This window comes from Colletotrichum tamarilloi (assembly GCF_030869305.1).
Source record: "Colletotrichum tamarilloi strain Tom-12 chromosome Unknown Scaffold_520.1, whole genome shotgun sequence".
NCBI classification, from domain to species: Eukaryota; Fungi; Ascomycota; class Sordariomycetes; order Glomerellales; family Glomerellaceae; genus Colletotrichum; species Colletotrichum tamarilloi.
Window position 1 is genome coordinate 73 of NW_026849902.1, and position 1,234 is coordinate 1,306.

The 1,234-nt window shown below is 51.1% G+C and overlaps 1 protein-coding gene across 1 annotated transcript; it reads right to left on the reverse strand.

Moving 5' to 3' along the window:
* Window positions 1-323: 323 nt before the first annotated feature.
* On the reverse strand, window positions 324-1,112 carry CTAM01_17338 (initiation-specific alpha-1,6-mannosyltransferase; the record flags this gene model as incomplete). Its single annotated transcript, XM_060533323.1, has 2 exons — window positions 324-993; window positions 1,039-1,112. 2 exons carry the CDS (start codon window positions 1,110-1,112, stop codon window positions 324-326), a joined length of 744 nt encoding a protein of 247 aa, XP_060372099.1.
* Window positions 1,113-1,234: the final 122 nt, after the last annotated feature.

The window sequence follows — 1,234 nt, forward strand, 5'->3', positions numbered from 1 at the left end:
CCTGAAAACGCTTCTGAAGCTTGTCGAGACTTTGCAGTAGCAGAAGCATAGTTCAGCATTGACCTATATCACATGTTTACACTGTCCCAGGGCCCCAAGCCCATCGTCACAGCGAGTCACACTGGTATGTACCGGCGAGCGCATTGCCACAAAGCCTCTGACGACGACAGAAATGTCATATTGCGTCGCTGCAGAATGTAAAAGACTTGGCCCCCTGATGAACCCGATCAAGCTTGTCTAAGCCTGCTTCTACTACGTACGTCATCTGCTCAGTCCCTCAATTAATGCCAGCCATCGACCACAGCGCATGACTTGAGGATCGGTCAGCCGCGTATCAAGCGGCTTGCAAGTGCATTGTCTGGAATCTGCCCATTATTGGCGCTCCCCGAATGGTTCTGACCCATGCCAAAGCCGTCGATGGGCAATATGAGCACATCCCCGCACAATGTCGGTCTTTCCAAGTATGAAAAACTCATGATGTCCGTCAAATCTGAGTTCATAGATTGCAAGTAGTCAAATATAACTTTTGTCCACACTGCAGAACCGGTGATGTACGAAATATCGGAGCTGCTAGGCCTGTCTTTTGCCTCGTCGACTCCGTTTTGGACCATAGGACGCCTCATGGACGTGACCACCTGGGAAATCATGCTGTGGATAACCGGATGCCCAGGTGCAGCAGCAATTGTCGAATGGGCAAACTGCAACGGGTAAGCTTTGTCCTTTTGTGGCGCATGGTCTTGCTGATCGTATATGATGCCGACAACTAAGCGGACATGACTCTGCAGATGGCCTGGAACCCATGTATCAATGGGCTTCAGGGCGACAGTGTCTAGATCGGTATAGATTCCGCCTCCAGCTTCCAGGAGGAGATATCGAAGCAGACTAGACCCCATACCAGCATTGCCCAGTTGCTCGTACGTGTGATAAACATCAGAGGTATTACCGTAGTGTGACTTCACAAAGCTGTCGCTGCTTTTGCCGTCGACCAGAGCGCTGTGGGGTCTCAGCTCGTGCTGTACAGAGACAAAGCCAACTTACTACGTATGTCCTCCGTTGAGGGCCAGCCACGTGCTGATGTGCTCCATCGTCGTCCATCTCACGGAGTCATTCATGCCGTTGGCTTTCGGTAAACTGATCTGCCAGATATGGGGCGGTATGGAGTGCTCTGACAGTGAAGGAGACCAAGAATATTGATGATGCTCGTTGGCGCATGAGATCGACGTTCTATAGAGCA